Consider the following 21852-nt stretch of genomic DNA (forward strand, 5'->3'; position numbering starts at 1 on the left):
AGTGAAGTAGTTCACTTTGTAACCAAGAGGAATCTTTGTTTAAAGTGTACCTGTGTTGCATAGTACATGAGCTGGATGGCTTGTGTCTTTACAGCATCCTTTGAAGTTACACCAAATATATAAACAAACGTCTTTATGGACAGTTCTGAGCTGTGTAGTTTCCAGCCCAAGTTGGTATGTGTAATATTATGATTCTGGGCCCAAGGGCAGCTTTGCATCTAAAAGATGGATTGCAGCATTTAAGTCCAGAGGTGTTCAATGATACAACCCTCTGAATTTGGTTTGCAGTAATTCATTGGCCACAGTCAAAAGCAGTCTAACAGCTGTGGACAAAAGATTTTTCTCTGATCACTTGCTCATCTTAAATTGATGTGAATTCATGCCCCAGTCTTTGGCTACTTATGTGCTGCATAAACTGACATTGGCCCAATTTCCACCTAATGTGTTTAAAGTTTAAAGAATGAAGAGCCCTGCAAATAACATTTTTCTTTTTATTTCTACCACTGTGAAACTTTAAGTAGAAATCTCCATATGTCCCATCCCTGGTGCCTCTTCTTGTATGGAGACAAGAGTTCATATCCTTTTTAGCCTTCACTTGATCAACTAATACCAAAACCCATTTTGTGACTAGTTCTGGCCTTTTAAGGTCCCCTTCATTTTTGTCTCTGATATCCTGATGTGCATAACAGTGGATCTCTTTGGAATATTTAGTGGCAAACTGAAGATGGTAGAAACCCATTAAAGAGCCAAGAAAATGGATATATATATCTTTAGCAGGGCTTATCCTGCTTTTTGGTGTTTTAACATCAAAGAAGGTACTCTGGGAGGAGTCTGTGCTGTGTGCTTTAGTCATGCTTTGGATAGAGCAAATAACTCTGGTCCTTGTTGGCCATCTTCCTGTTCCCCTCTGCCTTGAAAGGGGGATATAGGATGATGGACTGCAACGCAGAATGAAGGACTCAGCAGACTGGATGTGCCCATTTAGGGTACCACATTGCATTAATGAAAAGTACCCTAGAGAAATACCTTCTAAAAGCATGATTCATGCCCACACACGACAATAAGAGTATCCATGGTACAGACAACAACCCATAAACTACAATTGTTTTTCTGCTGAAGGAATAAAAAATCCTTCTATATTCATTCTGAATGCATGATGTCTCGTTTTGTAGCCCACCCACTGTCCTATTTTATTTTCATTGCAGTATAGCACTGGGAGAACTAGCTGTGCCGTTTGACTTGGATTTGGTGGGAAAATGGTAATCACATTATCTCCAGGAGGACTGTATAATTAGACTTGAATTTAGTGATTTTCCCCTCTGGAGAGCAAAGTAATTGGATTTTGGTAGCATTCTAAACTTAAATGCAACCCCAACTGTATACATACTTATTTTGAGTACGACCCTCCCTCAGTTTTCTAGTAATGCTGTTCTAAACAATTACGCTTATATAATTGCTTAATTACTTATATAATGCTTATGTAATTGAAAAATATGTGCTAGGATAGCTAAAACAGAGTAGTGTGGCAGTCTCCATTTGCCACAGTAAGAACTCTTGTAATTTTATGACCTTGAAAGTTTCATGGGCAGTTCTCTCCTCTTTCAGTCTTTTTGGGGGCTCCAGAGCTTGTGCGTGTGATAACTGTCCCTTGTTAGCTGTAGTGCACAGGGATGACAAAGACATGTACTAGAGAAGAACCTGATCCATAGCAGCTGCTGCACCACTGCTGAGGCTTGGACTTGGTGATATCAAGATCAGCCTTTGTTGTTGTTGTGTGCCTTCACTTAATTTCCAGTCCTAAGGTGAGCCTATTGCAGGGTTTTCTTGGCAAGATTTGTTCAAAGAAGGTTTGACATTGCCTTCTCTTGAGGCTGAGACAGTGCGACTTGCCCAAGGTCACCCAATGAGTTTCATGCCTTAGCAGGGATTTGAACCGTAGTCTCCAGAGTCTCTTGAGTCCAACACTCAAACTGCTATGCCATCCTGGCTTTCCAGAGCAACCCTCACTAATATGAACTTACCTCTGTTGCCCTCAGTGGATGCCTCCATGCCCTGTTCTTGCTCTCATTAGCTCAGAAACACCTTGTCATTTAGCAATGTAGAATCAAACCAATACAGTTCAAATGCAGGGCTTATTTTCAGAACCCAAACCTCAGACAGACAGAATCAGATATGCAGCAGTGTGTGCAGAGGACCATCTGCTGTTTCTTGGTTTTTTTGCATCGAAACCAAAGGTGGCCTCATGAGATGCTGTGGAAACAATAGGTTGGCACAATAGTATCGGCTCCATAGCAGAAAAACTCTTGTGTTTCTGAAAGTATGTGAGCTGTGCTGGAGGAAGGTGGTGGGACTTTTCGCTGGTTCCTCTATCTGCTTTCATTAACTATCATACTACTCTGTATGATGCATAGAGACACTTTGGGAGACTGTATTGGGAAAAGGGAATTGGTGTTTATGATGTCCCTCCTCCTAGTCAGTAGTCACCCATTAAAGATGATCAACACATACTATGTTCTGGAAGGTTTTTGGTATAGAATTCAGACATTATATTTGATTTTTTTTAAATTGTTCTTATTTTATTGTCACCCTAAAAATAATCCACAAATATTTTTGATTTGAAGCTAGATACATAAAGCAGATTTTTTTTAAAAGTAGAAATTAGATTGCCTTTAGAATGTCATTAAATTTGTCTTGCAAAAACTACTAGTTTTGTAAAGCTCTCTTAGGTTTGTGGCTTCTCCATATCTTAAATGATTGATGTTTCTTCCTCCAGATTTCACACTTCCTTCCTCCAGGTCTGATTCCACTTGTTATATAATCAGTGTATAAATTAAACAGAGAGGGTTATCAAATGCCCCATTTTCTAACCTCCTTGAAAACAATTCTGTGTCTCCATATTCTGTTCTGACAGTGGTCTTTTGCCCAGACTATAAATTACACATAAGGATAGCTAATGTTGCACCACTCCTGCTTCTTTTTGTGATCTTCCCAGTCTAAGGTTTTCCTATAATCTATAAATTTGTAAAATCTTGTGTATCACTTTGATTACATGGGAGATTAGTGCACTGGTCCAATGGTTACTACAATCCCTGGTGTCCTTTTTTATTGGAGACTGCAATTTAGTTTATGGGCTGTTGTTTTGTTTTCTTTGTTTCTTGGCAGAGTTTTGTTAGGCTTTAGGTCGATTATCTTGATATACAGTCAGTCCTCCAGATCCATGGATTCTTTATCCACAGCTTGAAAATATCAAAAATATATAAAGTCCAAAAAGAAAATTTTGTCATTTTATACAAGGGATAACATTTTACGTGTATTTAATGAGACTTCTATTTTGCTTGTATTTTACTTGTACTTAATACGATTTGAGCATCCAGAGATTTTAGTATTCACAGGGGGTCCTGGAACCAAACCCCAGTGGATACCAAGGGCCCACTGTACTTGACACAGCTATCTTGGTATGCCACTCCTCCTGATGATTCATTTCTGCTATATGCTTTGAGAACAGGTTCCAGATTACTTTTCAGAATTGTAGGGTGCTTTTGTCAGAAGGTTCTGCTTTGAAGGGATCTGTAATTCTTTCATTTCTTTTGTACAGTGGGTCTTTGGTATTCCTCGAGGTTTGGTTCCAGAACCCCTCGTGGATACCAAAATTGAGGGATGCTCATATCCCATTAAATATGATGGCATAGTAAAATGGTATATCTTATATACAATGGCAAAATCAAGGTTTGCTTTTTGTAATGTATATTTTAAAAAATATTTTCAAGCCATGGATTGTTGAATCCATGGGTAAAGAATCTGTGAATACAGAGTGCTGACTGTATAATTCCTCAGTGTATCATTTTCATTATCTTTTAATGATCATTCAGCATCCCTACTCTTGGTTTAAATTATCTTTTGATTTCTTGGATCTTCTGAAGAAGTTTCTTGTTTTGTTGTCTTCTTCTCTTTCTTTGCACTATTTATAATAATAGTTCTCTTTATACCCAGCTTCAAGTGATCGAAAAATTGTATTCGGTATTCTGGCATTAGGTCTGTCCCCTTTTACTTTTGTATCTCATCTGCCTTTAACAGTTCAAAAAATTTCATCAGTCATCCAGTGATGCTTTTCTTACTTTCTGGCTAGAGATAGTGTCTTCACTGATAATGTTCCTGGGTTTAGTCCACGGTTTTTGTTCACAGCCAGTTAGGTTCAGCTGTGAAAAAAGATACAGGAATCACTGAACCTCAGACCATAGGCCAGTATAAAGATGCCATCATGGTCTTCTTAATAAATTGAATAACTTGCACGATACAAAAAGGGCAGTCTTCATAGATATGAGATATGCAAAATTATTTGTATTAGTTTTGTACAATCATTGCAGAATATAATTTGTTCTGGAAAGCAGGAGTGGCAAAATACATCCCCCCAGGTGTTGCTGAATTGAAGCTACCAGGTACTCGCCTGTGGTAATAAATACTGGCTGATAGAGTCAGCAACATCTGGTGAGGTCATACTTGGTCCATCAGTGATCATGTAAGTGTACTTCAGTACTCTTGTAACAGAGATAAAGTTCCTCTTGAACCACAATGGGAGCTTCTCTCCTGTGGCCCATTGCAGCTAAAAGATCTCATCTTGAGAGAGGATACGCAACTGTAACCCATTGAAGGAAATGCTTTGTAGGCAATGAACAGCATCCTTTGTCAGAGTGACAAGACCCTGACCTGCAACACCTTGAAGATTATCACATTAATCAGGTGGGTGCAACTTAGAAATATTGGCCCTTAGATTAGGTTCTTTTTTAAAAAAAATCTGTTCCACTTTTCTCTATGGCAACAAACAATTCTCTTTTCTCCTTATTTCCCCTTTCCTAGTCTGCCATAAACACATCTTTTATAGTTGTCAGTTGTCATGTATAATTTAATACCAGTATAAGAAAAAATGGTTACTATACATGGTAAAACACTGTTGGCTGCTTTTTGGATCTGCTTTGCTTAATTAAGACATCACATTTGCCCTTTTCTAGTATTACTGCAGGTTCTTAACTATCACATCAATGGATTGATTCTTACCAAGAGCAATTTAGATCCCATGGTTTACCATATTAACGCTGGACATTTTCATCATTTAGGAAAATGTCTAGAAATAAGTAAGGGACAAATGTGGACACATTCTCAGTCTGAAGTAGCTTGCTTGATTTATCTTTGTGGCAGTATGTTACCGAGTATCTCTGCTCTGAACTAAGGTGATTTATTTTTCCTCTCCAAGATAAAAAAAAAGTGCAACACTCTGGAGTTTTAGACAGAACTGAGGTTTTACTTGAATTTCATGTTTGCCTCTCTCTTTTTTTAAGATTAGAAGAAATGTGCACCACAGCTTCATCAATTTTGGAAAAGTGAAATTACAATGGTATCCCAAAGCCTCCATTCTGAAGCCTGATTATCAGGCAACTGTTAATATGGTGTTTCAACATCGTCGTCATCATCATCATCGTCCATCTTTATTTATATCCCACTTTCCCCCCACAATTGGAACACAAAGTAGCTTACAAGCTCCATTATTAGAAAGCACAGTATTAATATCCAACATTGTATAGCAAGCTATATTGGTCATGATGTAGATAATGATCACAATTGCCATTGCAATTTAATAAAAGACCAGCCAGATATATCAGACTAGCATCCTGGCTACTACTGAGGCCAAATGCAATTCAGAAGTAGGTCTGAATTCAAAACACTGGGTTTGAAACAGATAGATCTAGGGTGCAATTTTACTGATTTGCTTAGACAAAAATGAACACCCAGCATTCCAGGCTTAGTACATAACTTTCCAATTTTAGACGCTAAATATGTGTTTACAATATATATTGAATCTTCAATAAAAATGCAGTTCTGAAAAAACTTTTACACACACACACCTCCTAGGAGACAGTGAAAGAAACGCAGAAGATTTGTTGCAGCGCCTTGTGCTAGCAAGCATTTTGAGACCTCACAAAGGAGACTGTGCAGTATCTTGCACAAAAAGAAGAGTTCATCTGAATAGCAGATGTCTCATGCAGGACTCCTGCAGTGTGAAAATAAAAATTTTCCTGCCTTGGAACTTCTCTATCTAGTCTTAAAAATGGGAAAAGAGAGTTGGGACTTACCATGGTGCATCTCTTTTCTGCAATGCAGTGAATGGATGATGTCCTTGGATGGATTGCTCCTCCTATTTACATTGTTTTTGTTTTCCTTCAGTTTGATTCTGGGGTATGGTGGCCTTATCCTAGGGTTATCTTGTAAAGATTTTTTCTGAGGAGGCTTGCCACTTCCTCTGATGCTGAGAGAGTGTGACTTGCCCAAGTCACTCAGGGGGTTTCCATAGCTGAGTGAGCCAAATCTTGTTCTCCCAGTGTTCCTGTGCAATACTCAAACCACCATACCACAAGTTGGAAGAGTCATGCAAATTACACTTCAGGCACACTCTCTAGTGGAGGAGGAACAATCTTCTGCTTTTAGAAGGTGCCAACATAAAAGAGGCAAAAATAAGAAAGAACCTCCTTCAAAAACACCAGGAACATGGGACTGAAGATTGTGACTTAAGGGTAGCCAGTATGTATCACTGAACAGTGTCATTAGCTTATAGATATACTATGTCTGTCAGCCGCTAACCACTGAATCTCACCTATCAAGAAAAAATAATCACTGCATCATTGATTATCTGCTTTCTGAAGCTGGCTTTGACCAAGGGAAAGGTTTCCAAATTCATAGTAGCGCATGAAAGATGACACAGATTTTTATTTGGCACTCCTGCAAATAACTTCTGGAGAGGCACTGCTGCTGAAGGGGACAGAGTGGCAGGGCCCCCTTGATCTGGCAGATAGCCCTGCAGGCATAGTCGAAGGAAAAGCTCTTTAACTCAGTGAGATGCAGACATTGATCACCAGGGCCATCTGGAAGACCCTCTAGGCTATGATGTGAAAAAGAAAAAGAAAGAAAGAAGAAAAGAAGAAAGAAAGAGCAAGAGATAACTTGGTGTGCTTGTGGTAAATTCTGATGGCAGACCTAACATGTTTGTGTTATTCCTTCTCAGTAGGGAGATTATTGGACAGGAGGGATATTGCGGAAGGCATATTCCCAGGATAATTGCACGATTGCACTAAAGATTTTCAGACAATGGCGCATTCCCAACGGGCCCTATTGGGCACCGTCGTTACACACGAGGGGCAGCGCTTCCTGACGCACCTTGCCCATTGCAAAAAGGCGGCGCCCTATACAGATGGGCGCCGCCATTTTGACGTGACGGACACCTAGCGTCTGCATGTCTCAGCACCCTTGTGATGTTGGCGACGTCACAACGGCACCTCAAAAAGAACCCACTTTTTGCGGGTTCTTCTTGCTGCGTGAGGGAACCATGCGGTTTGTCCGCTGCGGTTCCCTCGCACAGCAAACACAGGCGCTGGCAGACTGCCCTTTTGGGTGGTCTGTAAAGTGCCAATGTCATGCTTATCCAGGACTTAACCCAGGAAGACTCAGGAATTCTCCAGCAACAAATCATTTCTGGGATTTCTCCATGAATGGTTTGTTGCTGGAGCATTTCTGGATCTTCACGGGTAAAGTCCTGGATAAGCACAATGTGTCTGAAAGTCTTCAGCATGATTGTGTGACTTTGCTGGGAGTATGCCTTTTACTCCCAGCTTTTTCTCCAGGTCTGAAAATCTGAATGTCTGAATGAGAACAAAAAAGACTGTATCAGCTATTGCACCCTATGAAGCACTTAGAAATATAGATTAGCATGATCTATGCAACAGTATTAACTCTGGTTTAAAAAGCACACCTCTGCGGTCAGTCATATTCCTGGTTTTGATACATCCTATACTGAATGGAAGAAAGGCACTGAAAACTACTTTGCAGTAAAGGAACTTAGAAACATTTGGTGCAGTGTCTCAAAAGGAGACTGGTCAGGCCCCTTAGGATTGCTTACATTCCAAATTGAGGAACATGAACAGAAGGCGATTTTAAAAGCTCTCTCTCTCTCAAGAGGAGTCTGATGTTGCCGATAGCCATACAGTGCCTGAATTCCTTGTAGGGCATGTGGAGAGATCTTGTAGCACATTTGAGACTAACTGAGCTTTGGTAGACTTAAGTCTACGAAAGCACATGCTGCCAGCTTCTTTCAGTGAGTTTCAAAGGTGCAACAAGATCTCTCTACATACTGATTCCACAGACTAACATGACTATATCTTTGTAAGGTCAATAGGAAATCTTAGCTTTTTCTTCTCAGAGATTTAGGGCACAGGGATCTTCCAGCACACCCTCAAGGAAGACAAGAACTATTTTAATCTCTGGCTGCTGTACATCCACCCTTTACTTTGTCATTTAGTGAAGGCTGTCCATTACATAACCAATTCTGTTAAAGGAAGATAGATGACATTACTTCCATAGAGTCTTAACTACAGCTTCACTGTTTAGTAATCAGCTATGGAGCTGAAACCAGTCTGGGCTTCACACCTCCTCCTCCCTGGATGAGAGCCCCCTTGTGTTGGATGGTGCTTGGAGATCCCAGCATCAGGATTTCCTTGACCAGGCCACGACTGGCATGATTGTCCATTGAAACCTTGCAAAGCACTCTTCACCAAGGATGAAGAGCATACAAGGCATGAAAAAATCTTATGTTAATAGCATTTACTTCCATAGGTGTTTTTGAAGTTTCTGGACCCTTTGTCATAAGCCTGAACACAGGCATCTGCTCATCTTGTTTGTTGTGACAAAATGACGATTATGAATAGCAACTGAAGAATGAAAACAGCACAGAGCACAGACACCTTGTGTTCATAGCAATTACTTCCATAGGTGTTTCTGAATTATCTGTGGAGTTTCTGGTATAAGAGAGCAAAATATATGCAAAGTTCCAATACAGGAAACTTGAAGAAACTTTTCCTCCTCAGTATCTTGAACACTTGACCCAAGAAAGGTTTCTCTTCCCAAGGAATTTACAGAACTGCAGCTCCACTATTGCCCTAGGAATACCCTTTGCCTTTAACTTTAGAATAATTTAGTAAATATCTGAGGATTTCTCTTGGGAAGGTATTTGGTCAGAAAATTGAAATGCAGAGTGGAAGAGTTTTAAAGTGGTTTTGCCTTGAACTTATACTGTGAAAGAAAGCTTGCATATATTAAACTATAGTGAATTTTTAAGTGCCTCAAAAATCGTCTATGAAAAGAAACCTGGTCAGCTACTTGAAACATTTAACCCCTTTTTCTTAACTAGCAGGCCATTGTCAGCTTTTAGAAAGCTGAGGACATCCTGTATTTGTTTTGGTCTTTCCTTTTCCTGAAGTCAGAATCAGAAGTTGCTAATAAAGAGGTTGGAAGGCACCTGGTCTTATTTTGGTAATAGCAGAAGCTTTTCCTAAATATTAAGAGTTTTTAAAAAGCCTCCAAAGAATATTGACTAAAGTTATAAATACAGCTATATTGTCTGAAACTCTCAGGGAAATAAGTACTGCTAAAGGGCAAGGACCAGATGTTTGGAAGACTAGAAATGACATTTAAAGGCAGAACAACCATGTTGTCATAAAGGCCAAGATTGGGCCACAATTTTTTTCACTGCTTTAATCAGTGTGAGGAACCAGTGTAACTATGGGGTTATTCACTAGGCAGCCCTGCAGTCCTTAGACTCATGAGGCAATCCTTATTTATTTATTTATTTATTTATTTATTTTCAGATTGTAATAATCTAGCAGAGCTAACAGGCCTGTCTCTTGTTCCCAGTGAAAATACCCCCCTCCTGAAGCCCCTATAGATCTGGAGAGGGAAGGTATATGTGTGTTGTGTGTCTTCAAGTTGTTTCCGATTTATGGCAACCCTAAGGTGAACTGAACCTATCATGGGATTTTCTTGGCAAGGTTTATTCACAGGAGGTTTGCTGTTGCCTTCCTCTGAAGTTGAGAGCATGCGACTTGCCCAAGGTCACTCAGTGGATTCAATGGCCAAGCTGGGAATTGAACCCTGGTCTCCAGAGTTGTAGTCCAACATTCAAAAATCATTGTGCCATACTCGCATCTCCCTAAAAATTACAAACAACTCCTCCTTTTCTAGTGGCTACAGAGGAGGAAAAGTAAAGAAATCTCAGCTGGGAGGGACTGTCCTTGTTTCTGTCCAAAGTGTATTCATTGCTCCTTCTGTTTTTGGAGGAAGGGTGAATAAAACTCTGTACGGGGAAAAGGTTCTGCAAATTGTTAATTTCCTCATTAGAGACCTTTGTTTTCTGGGGAATGAAGAGGGTCTATCTCCATCAAAATAAAGTAGTGGCATCCTTTGGATTCTTTACCAGAAACTTAATTCCCTTGAATTTCTGCTGAAAACGGAGCCTGGCACAGTTAAAAAATTGATCTATTTAGGAACAGCCACTTCAACTTAAACATGGATTGTTAGCCTGATAAATTCTGAAGAGATTTCATTATACAGTACCTCCCCAATTTTGTGGGAATATTGTGAACTGCTAAGCTCAGAATGAGAAGATGGTAAAAGGAAGCTTTTCTCCTATTAGATCTGGAACGTAGACTTCGTAATCCTCTGTTAGTGGTGATATACTACTTGCTTTTTGGCACTCCAGGGATGCCAATGTCCTGTCCCAGCCCCTTCAAGTCTTATTTTTCATAATTTAAGATATCTAAAGCCTCCATGTGCTTTTCCCCCATTGATAATGGAGAGTGACCCATTCCTCCAAAATCTCCACATTCATTTCTGCCAGCTCAGCTGCTTATGCTTTCAGTACCAAATGGGGTAGATGGGCACTTATCTATAATGACCACCCACTCAGGCTATATTGTGTCAGGCTAGGACATCTTTCCTGTGAATTGATGGTGAGATAGTGTTTTTCAAAGCACTGGGCACTTCATGAACATAGAATCTGTAGAGAAACACATAACCCTTCCAAGTGGACCGGGCTCCAGATATAAGCCCATCCTCCAAAAGGCTCTGCCTTATCAGAAGGGTAGGAAAAAGGGCATTGTGTCCTCCCAAGACTATTCTCTACTTGACTTGTTCCCAACATCCCTTCTTGAAGAGGACCTTTTCTTTCATTTGACTCAGGGTGAGGAGGCTAGCCATTACCTCTTCAGCTCACGTGCTATCAAAAATGTACCTCTCTTGGTTTCTGTGCCCCACATGAGGTCAAAAGCCATGTCTCTCTGCCATTACTACTGTACATTGATTCTTAGGGCCCTAGTAACCTCTCCTATGACCCAGAAATTATTGCATCCAGATGTTAAGGGTCCTTTTTCATCTGCATCTAAAACCCAAACAGGGCCAGTTACCATCTCCTTGTAAGGCCAGCCCTGCTTCATTCAGAGCTGCTGGCAAATCATCATTATCTTGATGTTTCTGCCCTGAAGGCCTTGGCTGACCCCTTTTCTATGCCCAAAGACAGGGTGTCATACATGCAGAAGAAAGTGGGTGAAAGCTAGTCTAGTGAAGTGGGGAAAAGCCTTTCCAGAGGTTGTTACATGAGAAGAAATACCCCCACCCCAAAATTAAGTAGAGAGAATTCCTGAGGAAGAAATGGAAAGCATGTCCTGAGCAGAGAGGCAGAAGAAAAGTACTGTAGGTTGATCCTCCGCTATGGCACATGATGTCTGTTATTTGCATGTTTCTATTCATGAGAGTAAATGTGAGAAGCAACCCATCCAAGGTACCCACCAATAACTACTGCAGAAGCCCTGGTGGTGCAGTGGTTAAATGCCTGTACTGTAGCCACTCACTCAAAACCATAAGGTTGTGAGTTCAATACCAGCAAAAGGGCTGAAGCTCGCCTCAGGCTTGCATCCTTCCAAGGTTGCTAAAATGAGTACCCAGATTGTTGGGGGCAATTAGCTTACAGTTGTAAACCGCTTAGACACTGCTAGTTCGGTATGAAGTGGTATATAAATGAAGCTGTTGTTTGTTTCTTATGCTGTTGATGTGGGAGACTGACATTTTCCCCTTTTCTGCTAAGGACCAGCACTATATTCATGTCCATTGGCTACAACTGTTTTTTCTTCCATGCAAACTCTCCAGAGACTGTCAGTTCATGGTTCGTGGACCACCAACAATAGTCCATGGACCACCTATAGTGCACTTGTTAAAAGCTTGTGCTTGTTCCACTTTGCTTAGGAACTTGTTTTTAATGTCATGAAAGGGTAGAGGCTTTGTTGGTGTGTTACTTGATTTTTATATTTGAAATGAAAAAATCTAGTTGGCGTATGAATTCATGATGTCAGGTTTATTCTTCCCTGTAGTTAACAATTACAGTCACTTCAAACTTGAATCTCCAATTAATTACAGAAGTGGTGGCTGGGAAAGGAAAGATGGTCTAGTCCATTTAACATTCACCTTTTCCCACCAGGCAGGCTGTTTATCATACAGAAATTCCAACTACTTACTTAAATGTCACTGTTTATATTCTAATGAAATGTAGAATGAGGTAAACAAATAAGAACAATGGATAGTAACTTTTTACAATAAGACATAACTGGCTTGTAGTATGACAAACTGCATAAATTATGTGTGGCACTTACATAAATGAAGTTGTATGTGACTGCATGACAGTGTAAACTTTACCTTTTTTGGGGGGGGCATGAATAGAAGCTTAAAGCAAAAAGGAAAAGGGGGGAAAGAGGAAAACTTCCAAAGTTAAATGACAGATGTATGAAATGTATGAAATTTTGATTTTAATTATGTAACATTTGATTTATAAAGGATTTGCTGTAAGCCTTCAGGTGATTTTGTCCAACCCTAAAGCTGTATTCAGACGCCATGGATCACAGCCTGGGATGCAAGAATCTGATTTTCTGAGACAGATTACCACAATGGAAGAACTAGAGCCAAAAGCCAACAATTGCACAAAGGTATTAATTCCACTAATATCTACAGGAACCATTCTTTTTTGAAGTTAATGTAGAATTAATGGCTTTCTTTCATTTTACCCCACAGGTTCTTGTATGGCACACTAGAACAGAAAAGGTCAATCTAGCTAATGAGCCAAAGTATCATATGGACAGTGTCAAAATTGAAGTATGATGCCTAAGCGTAAAATGGGACATACCAAAATTAACAGATGCAATCCCAGACAGTCAGACTGTACAGTTTGCCACTCAGCAACATCTTTTACTGCTCTAAGGAGACTTCTATCAAATGGCTCAAGATGTATGTAGTTTTGTCTCCACTTGTTTTGCATGTGTTTATCCAATCTGTTTTAGTACTTTAACTGATTAGATTGTTTTTATATAAGGCATTCAAATGCATTTCAGTTAAATGCTGAAAATATGCTGATTTTTTAAAAAATGTAAAACTTAATTGATCATTTAGAATGGCGGCTTTCAGATAATGGATGTTCGGCGTTTATTTGTTCTTTAATTAAAGAGTTTTGTTTTTAAGAACAGTACTCAAAGCTCTTATAGATTCAGATAATCACAGAATATTTATGGATTTCTTTAATATAGGGAAGCAATAGCTCATCAGTATGAGGCACCATAAAATGTAAACACAATTACTGGCATAAACCTGGATACAGTTGGAAAGACAAATATTCATTTGAGCAACTTACCCTGTATGTATGCTGTGCAGCATACTTTAGATTTTCCTTCTGTACACTGTTGTAGCCAAATTGTGTATTTTGATACAGGAAACCAAATAATTAACTGCTAAGGTAAAAGAAACTGATAGCGTAGAAGTGATATCCAGGTTTATCTCGTGTTCACTAACCACTTACTTTCTCCTTTTCATCACATCATTATAATATCACAGTGAAGTGAATAAGGAAACAAAATCATTATTACACAAGGAAAAACATTCTTCAGTGATACATATACACTCTTATTTATATGATTAACATTTGTTCATACAGTACCTTCTACAGGATTACTGGGTAATTTGCAGGGTGGTGTTTACATATTAGAGATAGTACTATCATGATATCTATTTCCTTTATATGGAAACATTGGCTCTATAACTGATAAAATAATTTGAATATGTTGTTGGTCAAACAGCTCTTTTGAAAGATATGCTTAATGAAATCAAATGTACTGTGGAATGAAAAAGCTGCCAATGATAGGTGTTCTCAACCTGCTTTTCACTACATCAAAATTTTTAATGTCAATACAGACCACAACACGGTCAGTTAAGATTACTTCTTAATATGAACAAGGGAAAATGTGCATGGACAGACCAGGAAAACTAGATGCATTTCAGTATGGAATGTCAGGTCTTGATCTAGATGAAATCTCTATTGCAGTTTTCATTTCCAGAGTTGTGTGCTGAGAGTTTGGCCTGAGGAACTTCCAGTCCAACCTGCCACTGTATTTGGGGGCTGGACGAAGCCCATCACATTGCTGGAACTACTAAGATTCATCCCAGCCATCTGCTGATTCATCTGTGAAATGTAGATGATTTTAATTAGTGTACAGGTATTCAAATTCTGTACTATAGTTAAGGTTAATGTAAAACATAACACTTCTTTCTCAGTACAACATTTCATTATAAGATCTAGCATGATAGGAACAGATATATTTCAGCTGTTAATGACTTACATGTACATTCATCACTTTAGAAAACAGCAACCCATTGGGAGTATATCACATACCTCCATCTCTCTAGCTATAACTCCTGATGCTGGTCCCCACCACCTCACCTGTTTTCTTTTAGTGGGACATGCCATGACAGATACCTGTTTATATCCCCCCTCCCTCCACACACACACCCCAACAACATGGAAATGGCTATGGGGGAGCTGTGCTGCTTACAAAGTGGGTCGGGATTTTGGTCATTGTGTGCTAGGAATTCTGACCTATGCAACCACAAAAAATAAGTTGCGGTAAATCTGACTTATGCAATTACAATTCGCTAACAGGATGCTAGCCAACCTGACATCAGTACTTTTAGGTATATTGTGATTTCTCTTAAGATAATGCCCAGTTCTTGCAACACTGAGTTGGAGTTGGCTCCAACTGGAATAGACTTGCGATAACTAACAAGTCCATTCCATTTCAGAGTGTCTACTCTACTAGGGGCCTAAATATCCTAAACGCACCAGATCCTATCTGATCTAGGAAATTACACAGGGTCAACAAACATACACACACACACACCCCAGTAGAGAATAATGTTGGGTTTAACCCATTGTTGTTTGCAAATTGCATAACATTTCAGTACTCAGTCTCCACTTTAAACACCTTGAGGTGACTGTGGTACTGTCAAAACTAAATTTATGGATGGATCAGGATTACTAGCTTCCTAGAGTTCAACTCTACATTATAAAATATTTTTTTAAACATTTCAAGTCCTATTTTTTATTAAACAAATCTGTAAAAGACATACATCCACAACAACACAAATAAACATTACATTACAAATATGACATATATACATATACTATTGTGTTGAAAACTAATATAATAAAGTTATACTAGTTGATCAGTTCCAAGATAACCTTAAGTGACCTGATTACCTAATTTACCAAGGTTCCTTCAAAGTGTCCTTGATACTTAAACTTCTAACGTTCAAATAATAACTTTACTAGTTTCCACAGATATATCAAAAATTAAAATTACAAAAACGCTCTAAGCAAAACCAATCCTCTTTAGTTTTTTCAATTGCTTTATCCTTCATCATTGCAGTTAAAATATTCATTCTCCTTGCCTCTCTAAGTTTAATTATCCAATCCTCTTTTTTGGGATTTGTATATTTTTCCAGTACTGGGCATACAATATTCTTGCCAGAGTAACCATATACAATATTAATCTGGATTTTTTTTAACAATTTCCTTTTCTAGTTTACAAGTCATGTTAAGCAAAAATATCAAGGGATCTAAAGGTATGTCGACCTGCAAAATTTCAGACATAGTTATTTTTATCTGTCTCCGATATTGTTTGGCCTTTTCACAATTCCACCAAAGGTGGAAAAAGGTCTCTTCCTGTTTCAGGCATTTCCAACACTTCCTGTCCCTGGTATTACAGATTTTATTTAATTTTATAGGGGTCATATACCACCTATGTAGCATCTTCACATAGTTTTCTTTATACAGTGGACCCTTGTTTGGTTCCAAGATCCCCCGTGTATAACAAAATCCGTGTATGCTCAAGTCCCATTAAATATAATGACACAGCACAATGGTGTCCCTAATAAAAAATGGAAAATCAAGGTAAATTTATATTTTTTTTGGAACATTTTCAAACCGTGTATGCTTGAATCCGTGTATAAAAAATCCGTGTATAAGAAGGGCCGACTGTAACTTTGACATACCATAAATTTCTTTGTTTCTCTCCAAAAATGTTCCCAATTCTCCAATTCTATCACATTTCCCATCAAGTCCTATTTTCCAGGTTTAGATAATGTCAATACTAGTTAACACCAAGATTAAAATATCTGCTCACCTGAGAAAGATTCCACTGAGTTTGTTGATTTTGCTGCATACCAAATTTCTGTGGTGGGGTTACCTGCCCTGCCATCGTTCCTTGGGGTCCTCCAACATTTTGTGGAAGTCTCAAAGCAGCAGTTTGTGTAGGAACAGAAAAGCCATTAGGCATTCCCATGCCCACCATCATGCCTGTATTCTGTCCTATGACAGGTACTGACTGTCCCATCATGTTTCCCATCATTGCAGGGGCTGCAGGTACAGGTACAGGTACAGGCACAGGCACTCCCATGGCTGGAAATCCCTGAAAATGTGCTGCTGGTTGTGCAGTAAAGGGCAAAGGCTGTGGTCCCATGAATACACCTGGACAAAAGGAGAGAGGAGAAGATTTAATTAAATCATCGAAGGCTGATATAAAGCTGCTCTACCTTTTCAAAGTTTAGTGCACAGAACCGCAACTGCTTCTGTCAAACACTTGCTGTCCAAGTAAAAGAGGACTGGTAAGGTAGAATGCCCCATCCTAAAATCCTGATGTGGTTCTGTGAAGTTAGAAAGGAAACTCTGATAATGCTTCAACACTTGTAAATTAGGCGTGGATAGAATTATTATAAAAAGAATGCAGATAGTAGCCACTGGTGCTTCAACATCAATCCTGGCATCTCTTGCTAGTGATCTTACATCTGTTGCTGAAGAAGAGAGGAAACCTCTTACTCCTTTGACTTTTCTTTGATCCTTTCATACTTTGAGTCAGAACAGCCTCGTTCATGGCAGTCAAAGAACCTCTTTTGATAGCAGACCTCAGGTCTGATATGTTACTGTAAAGTAGGTCTGCTAATAATGTAGCAACATGAAATGGTTGTCAGCATATGCACTGTTCTTGGCTCACAATACTGAATGATCCTAACCAGTAGCCTCTTCTCATTGGGGAAGAGCTACAACATCAGAAACTATAATTTTATCCAGGTTTCCTGACATCTTTCAATTAAATTCTGTCTGGAAATAAGGGAGCAGTGAGCAGAAGGAAAGAGCACCAAGGAAAGTAAGATTGTTCCTGTCACTGGCTTACTCTGGAACTTCATTCCCACCATTCCTCCTTCCAAATTGGCTCCTAACTTTTTCTGCCCCAGCACCAAAAATAAAAGGTATTATTCCAAACACTTTATCTGAACATTTGCCATCTTTAAATGACAATTGTCAGTCTTAAATGCTTTTTCTTTAGACTTTCTGCTTGATATTCAAAAGTAAAAGGAAAGAAAAATCCAGTTTTACATGAATCCATAGATCAGGGTGAGGAGCAACCATGTTTTATTAGAACAACTCTCAAGTCACTTTGGAAATAGATTTGAAAAGCAATTACCTGGAGCACTTTGCGATGGCATAGTCCCGGTGCCATACAGTGATAAAATGGAATCCTTGGAGAGCAGTTTCTTTGCTGATTCTTCTGATTTTGTTTGTTCAGTGAACAGATCAAGATCTCCTGATGCAGCAGATAAAGTGGAAGCTACAGGGTTGGTGGAAGTACTCTAGAAAATAAAAGTAAAAGGATTTTTCTTTCCTAGTGGATGGTTAGGAAAAATAGTATGTATTTTCAAATCAAACAAAAATTAATTTAATAGAAAAACTGAAACAATCATTTCAGTGCTTACATACATTTAGAACACAGTAGTATTTATTAAATGTTTCCTTTCCTGATTGACAGAGGTATTTTATATATCCTATGAGAAAAATAATATGCCATGTAATTGGAGCAAATGCAAACATTACCCAACAAGTGTAGCCAAATGAATGCGCAATATGTATTTCTTTCACATGTCTTTTTCAAGACTGGGCCAAGGTCAACAAATACATACACACAGGTGTTTATTCAAGATGCTAGTACACACTACTGGTATATCTTATACATTACATGTTAGCTTCAAGACTACCACAGAACACTTGGCAGATACTTTTTGTTGCATAAACTGGAGCTGGCTCAGAATATCAAAAGATCAAAAGATATCCTTTATAATACAATCTTTTCTACCATCACTGCATGTATGCAGAACACCCATTATTGCAAAATTAATTAACTGTTTGCCTGTTCTTTTTTTGAAAACCACAATGAACTGCATAAAAGATTGATTCTTGCAAAATTTCATCGGAATGATGCATGCATACTATGCAGCTGCAGACAACTGTACATCTTTTGTGGCTTTATGTTTACTGTATTCTTTAACAGTCTTGTAAATTTGCAAGTGCTCTCTTTAGAATATGTACTGCAGTGCAAAACTTTTCCTAGGAACAAAACCCAGTCATCATTGGTTGAAATTAATCTTTGGTTAATTTATTTTTTCTCTCTCTAGTAAAAAAACACAATTGGAAGAAGGAATCTCTTAGGATAAGAAATACTGTAAAAAAAACACCCTACTTTCACAAATTTGCAGTTTTCAATTAATGTATGGCAGTATTAAATGAATTGTGAACAGGATTATATGGCTATAATATTGTAAATGTTTACTGTGATTTTCAGGTTTAAGATTAAGAACAAAATTTATGAAAAGCATCTCCAGAGTTCTGTAAAGCTTGGAATATTGCGTTTGGCTTCTCATTGGTTCCAAATCTGTTTTGAAAACATTTTACAAGGAACAAAGCTGCCCTTTCTTGTGGAAAAGGCAATGAGCCAAATGGTTCTGTGTTTTTTGTTAGAAAGAACTGTATTCTCAGACGCTAGAAAACCGTACCTTTTTAATAAACCTAACAGAGCTTGAAGGGAAACACTGTGAAATACCTACAAGAATGCTAACTTTGAAAAGAAAAGAAACTACACAAGGATTTGGCAGATTTACTGGTTAACACGTCAAAAGAAATGTGGGTTCAAATCCCCATTTGGCCACAAAATTTACTGGATGACTTTGAAACAGTTACTCTACTTAAAGGTAACCCACTTCACAGGGTTGTTATGAAGACAATGGGAGGGAGAAGGGAGATCACATTCCCAACTTTGTGCTCCAAAGAGGAAGGGGCAGGATAGAAATAAAGCCCTATTAACACTTAGTTGAATATATGTAACAATCTCTCTCCTTATGTGTGTACTTTAATAATATCAAAATACAAGCTGCATTCTAATACTCTGCATGCATTTATACTTTATTTAATAGGGGATTGGTATCTAAAATCAAGTGCAAAATTAAGTTTTAAGTCCTGATAATGAGACAAGATTGCATTCTCTTTTAATTTTATATGTCTCATTAAGTCCATATGTTGTGCTGAGTTACAAAGGGGTTTGGGTATAACTGCTGAAGCAAACCTTGTTTTGGCTCAGGTTTCCCCCACCCCAGCCTAACAAGCAGGCACTCAGTACATCAGGTAGTTATTGGAAATGGGATGTCTGTTACACCCATATTTCCATCTGCTTGGGTCAATGAATACAACTTTGGCACAAGTGCCAAGGGAATGGGTAAAAGAGAAAGAAATTGATGTTCTGTGCCCTAGGAGAATGCTGCTGCACTCAAATGGGGAAAAAACTGTAATTAAAAACTGGTGGAAGGCTTGCAACAGCCAATACATTGTTCTGGCCAGGAGCCAAGGGAAATACAGCTCAGCATTTTTGGAAAGTACCAGGTGAGGTGGTTGCCTTAGCATCTTTGTATCAACAAGAGGGCAATGGTAAGAGACAACATAAGATAACAGCATACAATAGGGGTTTATTGCTCCTTTCTACAAAGGGGCAACTGGTAATGGTTTCCTTTTCCATTATTTCAGAGTGGGTCTGGTTTATAAATAAGCCCCCCCCCAAAAAAAAAAGAATTGAGGAAAACCATTTAAAAGAAAAACTGCAGCAGCAGAAAGTATCTCTCTCAAACATGTGCAAACACACAATTAGAACAAGCAGAAGAAAAGCAATCAAATAATAGGAGGACAAGTGAAGATCATGGTAAAAGATCTTAGGTTTTACATCAAGAAGCTTGCATATTTATCAAACAGCATAATCTAATAGAACATAATCTAATAGAACAGTTAAATAAAATGAGCTGGAATCTGTTGAAGAGTTATAAATATGTAACCACCATAATTACGTGGCTATGCAGTGAATCCCCAGCCCGCTCCCCCATCCCAAGAAGCACCTGCTGAAATCAATTGGTATTTCTTTCCCTATTGCTCAGGAAGTGGCTGACTGACATTCTCACCCCTCCTGTGAGTGTTCTCCATTGTGACAGATAGAAGCAGAGTCCCTGTCACAATCCCCCCTCTCACCAGAGACTGCTTGCATGAAAAGTGGTGCTGGTGGCAACATCACTCATCTGCTTCTCAAGTAACAGGGGAACAGACTCATGTCAATTGTGATAACTGCTTCCCAGTAAGTGGAACTGGGGACTTTCATGGCCCCTACATGTCACCTAAACCCGGAAATATGTGGGGCTCATAAATACCAAAGAGTTTTGAATACACTTAGGACTCTAGATTATGGCTCTAGGTACACATTCATAACTCCCGAACAAGATTCCAGCCAGGATAATTAAATCTTGAAGGAATTTAAGTAACAAAAGGGCTGAGGGAATAACCCTTCTACCCAAGACAATTTCTCTCAGATCAAATTATGCAAGATATACACATTTAGAGTAATATCAAAGTGGTTGTAACATCTCAAAATATATACCAAATTGTAGTTTCTGATCCCGAATACTGGCGAGAACCTATGAAATTTTTAGAAACACTAGTAAATAAATATTCACCTGGGCTAGCTTGGCCTCTGCATGCTTGAACCTAACCTAATGGGTAATCATTTTATTTTGTCAAAATACACCATACTGGACCATTCTACTAATTTTTTTACAAGTAAGCCTCTGCATCAAGTGCTTTGGCTATTACTACATTGGAAACCACTAAGAAATAACAGCCTTGGCAATGTGTATGCATGAGCTAGAGGCAAGGACATGGATGCATATGTGAACCCTGCCTCCAGTCATTGCCAGGCACCCAACAGTTTTCTAGACCCTCAAGGGTTGAGTGTAAAGGTCTGTATAAGATTCCACTACCATTTTCAGATGAACAGTCAACTCAGTGCAATTCCAGTATTCCATGTGGAATTTTGTACTCGTTGTGTAAAGGCATGGGAAGCTGCTGGATGCACGAGGACTTTCAAGGGATGGGCTCATGCACACCTGTGTCTCCATAAAGTCCTCCACACAAGCGAAGACTTGATGATGTGCAATGCCATTCAGAAGTATTCACTCCCTTTGACTTTGTTGTGCTAAAGCCTGGAATTAAAATGTATGTAACTGGCATTATTACCAGTTGATGTATACAAGAAGTGGTAGTGCACCATGTGAAGGTACAAAGTATTTTTAAATTTTTATCATGGCATAAAAAGTTAAATAAACAAGAGCAAACTGGCATTTGTTGGATGCACAAGTATTCAAACTCACATATACACATCATACTGAACCAATTCTTTGTAGTAGTACCTTTGGCAGCAATTAAAGCTGCAGGTCTTCTTGTTTAAGGGTCTGTACAGACAGGCC

General features: G+C 38.8%; 2 protein-coding genes across 5 annotated transcripts in view; one reads left to right on the plus strand and one right to left on the minus strand.

Moving 5' to 3' along the window:
* Positions 1–13384, plus strand: part of B3GAT2 (beta-1,3-glucuronyltransferase 2) — a 46348-nt gene extending 32964 nt beyond the window's left edge. Inside the window, 2 exon segments of the mRNA XM_042457269.1 lie at positions 12700–12848; positions 12934–13384. Coding sequence (XP_042313203.1) covers positions 12700–12848; positions 12934–13020 — 236 coding nt within the window. The 3' untranslated portion in view covers positions 13021–13384.
* Positions 13385–13418: 34 nt separating this feature from the next.
* SMAP1 (small ArfGAP 1) overlaps positions 13419–21852 on the minus strand; it is an 84750-nt gene continuing 76316 nt past the window's right edge. For all 4 annotated transcript variants that reach the window (XM_042476892.1, XM_042476803.1, XM_042477061.1 and 1 more), the window contains 3 exons: positions 17709–17874; positions 16371–16714; positions 13419–14371 (listed from right to left, as the gene is read on the minus strand). In XM_042476892.1, coding sequence (XP_042332826.1) covers positions 14237–14371; positions 16371–16714; positions 17709–17874 — 645 coding nt within the window. In that variant the 3' untranslated portion in view covers positions 13419–14236. The remainder of the gene's footprint in view (positions 14372–16370; positions 16715–17708; positions 17875–21852) is intronic.

The sequence above is a fragment of the Sceloporus undulatus genome, chromosome 1 (assembly GCF_019175285.1).
Source record: "Sceloporus undulatus isolate JIND9_A2432 ecotype Alabama chromosome 1, SceUnd_v1.1, whole genome shotgun sequence".
Lineage (NCBI taxonomy): Eukaryota > Metazoa > Chordata > Lepidosauria > Squamata > Phrynosomatidae > Sceloporus > Sceloporus undulatus.